The sequence below is a fragment of the Elephas maximus genome, chromosome 23, assembly GCF_024166365.1.
Source record: "Elephas maximus indicus isolate mEleMax1 chromosome 23, mEleMax1 primary haplotype, whole genome shotgun sequence".
Taxonomy (NCBI): Eukaryota; Metazoa; Chordata; class Mammalia; order Proboscidea; family Elephantidae; genus Elephas; species Elephas maximus.
The window spans coordinates 4667565-4673564 of NC_064841.1; the positions used below are offsets into that span (position 1 = coordinate 4667565).

Consider the following 6000-nt stretch of genomic DNA (forward strand, 5'->3'; position numbering starts at 1 on the left):
TCTTAAAAACTCCAGATCAAACAAAAGTAGCAGCTAGGAAAAAACTGTGCGTCACACACACGCCCGGGCATACGAGCCGTCCAGAAACAACCCTGACTTTTCTGTTACTGAAATTTAGGAAAATACTCTTCTCAAATGCACTACTTATGTTCAAAGTCTGTAAGTTAAGTTTGGGTTCTCCTAATCCCATAGTTGTCTCCTCTACCACCACTTGGAAAGAAAGCACTGAGACGAATCTTTCCAATGAGTTTACGGCTCAAAATTGAAGGGGAAAGAAAAATGTTTTGCAAGTCAAAGAGTGTAGGCGAAAGCGCTGCACCCCGAGGCGTTCATCAGCTTCGGAGGTCTCCAGTGTCTTCATTCAGCTTTACAATCCTGAGGCAGCGCTCCCACTCATCTGAGCACTGGTTTCCTTGCTTGAGACAGTCTGTCAGCAACCATATTACCTTGTTCAAGAAACGTTTTTGGGATGCTTACTAGGTAAAAAGTAACCCTTCACCCAGAGAACCCCCCAAGACGTGACACTTAGGCACCACCTTTTTAAGAAAAAAACCAAACCCACTGCCGTCCAGTCGATTCCGACTCACAGCGACCGTACAGGACAGAGTACAGCTGCCCCACAGAGTTTCCAAGGAGCGCCTGGCGGATTCGAACTGCTGACCTCTCGGGTAGCAGCCGCAGCACTTAACCACTACGCCACGAGGGTTTCCACCTTTTTAAGAGCGTATTAAAATTCTGCCTAAATAGGGCACTACTGTGTGGCGCAGTGGTTAAGCGCTGGCCGCTAACCGAAAGGTGGCCGGTTCGAACCCACCAGCCGCTCTGCGAGAGAACGATGTGGCAGTCTGCTTCCGTGCAGATTACAGCCTTGGAACCGCTATGGGGCAGTTCTGCCGTGTCCTACAGGGTCGCCAGGAGTCGGGATCCCCTCGACGGCAGTGGGTTATCTGACTGAAAACACCAAGTCCCACGCGGGGTTTAAAATTCCACGCACCAGAATGAGGTTAATTTCCTAAAGCCGGGTCACAGGCAACATGTACCAAAAGCTAACCCAAACCCACCGCCGTCCAGGCGACTCATAAAAGGAGATAAATCTTGCTCAAGTCACTCAATTCAAAACCGTGCCGTTTCCCTCTTGACAACAGACTTTCTGAGAATCTTCAAAGAACTCCCCAAAAACCCCACCACCGTGGAGTCCACGCCGACCCACGGCGACCCTACAGGACAGCCCACGGGGTGTCCCAGGCCGTACCCTGCACGGAAGCAGACGCCACGTCTTTCTCCCGCAGGCGGCTGGGGGTGGGAACCGCCGACCTTTCGGTTAGCGGCCGAGCGCTTTCACCGCTGCGCCGCCGGGCTCCCGGCCAACGGAAAATCTCCACCGCGACGTGAAAGCCAGGCGCGCGTTCGGGGCCGGGACAGGGAAGGAGCTCGCGGGGAGCGGGCGGGCTAAGGCCGTGTCTCCGCTTGGCTGGGCCGGGCCGCTCCGCCCGCGCCCGGACCCCGGACCCCCAGGCCGGACCCCCAAGCCCGGACCCCCAGGCCGGAACCCCCAGGCCGGACCCCCAGGCCGGATTCCCAGGCCCGGACCCCCAGGCCGGAACCCCCAGGCCGGACCCCCAGGCCGGACCCCCAAGCCCGGACCCCCAGGCCGGAACCCCCACCCCGGACCCCCAGGCCGGATTCCCAGGCCCGGACCCCCAGCCCGGATTCCCAGGCCCGGACCCCCAGCCCGGACCCCACCCCGAGCGGCCCGAGCCCGGACCCCGGACCCCAGCCCGGATCCCCCAGGCCGGACCCCCCAGCCCAGACCTCAGGCCGGACCCCCAGACCAGAACCCCCGCCCGGACCCCACCCGAAGCGGCCCGCGCCCACACCCCGGACCTCAGCCCAGACCCCCAAGCCCGGACCCCAGCCCAGACCCCCAAGCCCGGACCCCCAGCCCAGACCCCCAAGCCCGGACCCCCAGCCCAGACCCCCAAGCCCGGACCCCCAGCCCGGACCCCCAGCCCAGACCCCCAGCCCGGACCTGCCCCCGAGGGCGCGGACCCCGCAGCTGCGGCCGGGCCTCTCGGGGGCGGGCGGGAACCGGCGCCGCGGGCTCGGCCGCCCCCACGAGGCCCGCGCCCGCTCGCGGAAGCCCGGGCCCCACAAAGCGCCCGCCCCCAGAGACGCCGGAGCGCAGGGACCCCGCAGGCTCACGGCACCCACTAGGCGCCGGCTCCGGAGCAGGCGAGCCGCAGGCCCCGGCCCGGGACTCCCAGCCGCCGCGGCCCGGCCGCAGGCTGCGCGGACCGGCCGGGGGCGGGAAGGGCCCCGAGCGGCGGCTCCCGACCCCGCGCGGCCTCGCCTCCACCGGGGGGCGGCCAGGTGAGACCCCCGAGCCGGACACTGACCTTGGAGTCTCCGTTACACAGAGCCATCGGGGAGGGGGCCGCGGCGGAGGCGGAGGCGGGCGTGGGAGACGGGGCGGGCGGGCCGGCGGGGTCGGCGCCGCGGGCCGGGGCTGCGAGCGAGGCCTGCTGAGGAGCGGGCGGGCGCGGGAAGGAGAGGGCCGCCTGCGAAGCGCCGACTCGAGCAGCGGCCGCGGAGCTCAGGCGCCAGCGCCGCGGGAGAGGAGACCAGCAGCGCGCACGCTGCCCCCGCCCCCTGCTTCCGCCCCAGCCGGCCACTGGGAGGAGCCCGAGCCTTTCCGCGAGGCCGCCGGGCCGCGGCAACCCCCGCCGCCGCCGCCACAGAGGCCCGCCCCGGGAGGAGGGGCCTGGGCCGGCCACGCCCCCAGCCCGACTCTCAGCCCGCCTCCGAACGAGGACCCTTCCTAGCCCTGCCTCCGGCACGTCCGCCCTGAAGGAGGGCTCCTCGGCGCCCGGCCCCGCCCCTGAGCGAAGACCCTGCCTAGCCCCGCCTCCGGCACGTCTGCCCTGAAGGAGGAGGCACGCACGGTGCCGGCCCCGCCCCCGACGCCCTGTCCTGCTCTCGAGAGAGGAACCTGCCTAGCCCCGCCTCCGGCACATCCGCCCTGAAGGAGGAGGGACCCGCGGCGCCCGGCCCCGCCCCTGAGCGAAGACCCTGCCTAGCCCCGCCTCCGGCACGTCTGCCCTGAAGGAGGAGGGCCCCGCCGCGTCCGGCCCCGCCCCCAGGCCCGCCCCCGCAGCCTAGCCCCGCCTCCGGCACATCCGCCCTGGAGGAGGGCCCCGCGGCGTCCGGCCCCGCCCCCAGGCCCGCCCCCGCTGCCTAGCCCCGCCTCCGGCACGTCCGCCGTTAAGGGGGCCGGCGGCGCTCTGCTCGGCTCCGCCCGCGCTTCCCCGGCCCCCGGGCGCCTTTCGCCGGTCTGGCTCCTGCCTGGGGCGCAGAGGCTGGAGGTGCAGAAGGCGGCCTTCTGGTAGCTGGGCCCTGGGGACTCGGCCGGTGGCGCGCCTCGGCTTAGGTGGTTGTACAGAGCTTGGTAGTCACATCCGAAGGGAAGTCAGTGTGGGGTTTGATCCCCTAGGTCCCTGAAAACTTCCTAAAAGTTCTCAGCCGGGGGATTTCCAAAACGCAGAGGCTTGGTGTGGCAGTCTGGTGGGAAGTTGGCCCGGGATCCGCCCCGAAGCTCTGCTTAGACCGCGGTGGTTTCATGTAGGTCATGTTCGGGGAAGGGGATGCAGCCCCCTCCAGCCTTGGGGCACCCATCAGCACAGGGTTTACGTTGACTGTGATCACCTGGGGTCTGTACCGAGGAAGGAAGTGCACAATGTGTTCATGCCGGTGACAACAACGGCTGGACCGCCTTCCAGCTTAAAAAGCCTTTCGAAGGAGAGACTGGAAGAAGGGAGCGGGCTGACTCATTAAAAAAGTAAATGGGAGTATGTAGTAAGGTGTATATAACCTTACATGTGACAGACTGACTTGATTGTAAACTTTCACTTAAAGCATGATAAAAATTATTTTTAAAAAAAGTGTTAAAAAATCAAAAATGTCACGCTCAGAACTAAGGTGCGCCTGGCCCTAGCCATGGCATTTTCAATGGCCTCATATGCATGTGAAAGCTGGACAATGAATAAAGAAGACTGAAGAAGAATTGATGCATTTGAATTATGGTGTTGATGAAGAATATTGAACACACATGGACTACCAAAAGAAAGAACAAATCTGTCTTGGCAGAAGTATAGCCAGAATGTTCCTCAGAAGTGATGATGGCAAGACTTCATCTCACACACTTTGGAAACCCTGGTGGCGTAGTGGTTAAGTGCTACAGCTGTGAACCGTAAAGGTCAGCGGTTTGAATCCGCCAGGTGCTCCTTGGAAACTCTATGGGGGCAGCTCTACTCTGTCCTATAGGGTTGCTAAGAATTGGAATTGACTCAATGGCACTGGGTTTGGTTTTTTGGGGGATCAGGAGGAACAAGTGTCTGGAGAAGAAAAACACGTTTGGTAAAATAGAAGACCCTTAACGAGGTGGACTCACATACTGGCTACAACAATGGGCTCAAACATAACAATTGTGAGAATGGCTCAGAACTAGGCAGCATTTCCTTTTATTGCACATAAGTCCTCTATGCTTCAGAACAAACTCAACTGCACCTAACAACAACAAAATTCACTAGTGGGACTGCGGGTTTATCATTCATTTGCATAACTGATTTGACTGTACCCTGGCAGAATGCTTTCCGTAATGGCTGTCCTAGTCATCTCATTGCCTGAGACTTTGTGTATACCCATATCCTGCTAACATTTGGGATTGTCATTAAATCCTTACCATGTTGCAGTCTTCTCTATTACTGGTTCACTTGATCAAAATCTATGAAATAAAAAATAGATTTCTGGGTATTAAAAAAAAAAAAAAAGCCTTTCAAAAGCACCTCGCTGTAATACAGCTGCCATGCGCTGCGCTGGTGCTACGTGTCGGGCTCTAGGGATTGGGGAGCCAGAGTGAGACAATCCCGCCCTGGAAAAATCCATTTTATTCTAGCCAATCCCTTGAATGTAGTGAGGTGGGACTGACGTTCTTATTCCGGTATACAAGTGAGGAAATGGAGGTTCAGTGACATAATGCGCCCCCCCCCCCCGCCCGCCGCCGCCCCCGCATAGAAGGTATTCAATCTGGAAAAGGACAGACCATTTATTAAAAAAAAAAAAAACAGCTCCGGGAACAAAAGGCCCAAGGCCTTAACATGCCTCAGATTTAAAGAATTTTATTTCACTTACCTTTCTCTGAGTTGAAATCTTGATACTTGAATTACCCAAAGCCATGGATACTGGGTTCTCCCAGTAGGTGTGTTTGAACAATCCGGAGAACAGGGTGGTAACCAATAGGAGACGCTCTACTAAGAAAGGCTCAACTTGCCTCAACGTCCACCCCGGATGGAATGGGATATGATGTGCCAGCATTAGGGATTGGCTACATCCCATCTATGTCAGATAACTCCTGGTGGATTCCAACTGCTCATCTTTAGGTTAGCAGCGGACTCTTAACCACTGTGCCACCAGGGTTTCCAGAGAACACCTACTTTAAATATATTTTCGGGGTCACTTTTTCATTCCTGATATTGGTAATTTGTGTTTTCTATTTTTCCTTAATCACTCTGTTAAGAGCTTTATCAGTGTAACTGATCTTAAACAACCAGTTTTTGGTTTCACTTATTCTCAGTTTTTCTTCTGTTGCATCAATTTTCACTTTGAATATTTCCTTTCTGCTTCTTACATTGTGTTTAATTTGCTCTTCTTTTTCTTGTTTATGTTGGAAGTTGAGATCATTAATTTGAGACTTTTTTTAAAAAGGTTGCACAGCAGATTAGGTTCCATTCAACAATTTCTACTCAAATTGTTCAGTGACATTGGTTACATCCTTCACAACAGTGAACATTCTCATTATTTCCATCCTGGTTGTTCCATTTCCAGTAATCTAGTTTCCCTGCCCCGTTACCTTCTCGTCTTTGTTTTTAAAGTAATTGTTGACTGGTTGGTCTCATATAGATGATTTTTTAAAGAGCTGTTGTACTCACGGGTGATATTCTTTGT

At 57.7% G+C, this 6000-nt stretch overlaps 1 protein-coding gene across 2 annotated transcripts in view; it reads right to left on the reverse strand.

The window, feature by feature from the left end:
* The window catches only part of GMPS (guanine monophosphate synthase), a 59280-nt gene extending 54521 nt beyond the window's left edge, over positions 1–4759 (reverse strand). The window contains exon 1 of one of the 2 annotated variants that reach the window (XM_049867262.1): positions 2397–2776. In XM_049867262.1, coding sequence (XP_049723219.1) covers positions 2397–2423 — 27 coding nt within the window. In that variant the 5' untranslated portion in view covers positions 2424–2776. Of the gene's footprint in view, positions 1–2396; positions 2777–4738 lie in introns of those variants that run through there. The other variant, XM_049867263.1, reaches the window with a different exon arrangement.
* Positions 4760–6000: the final 1241 nt, after the last annotated feature.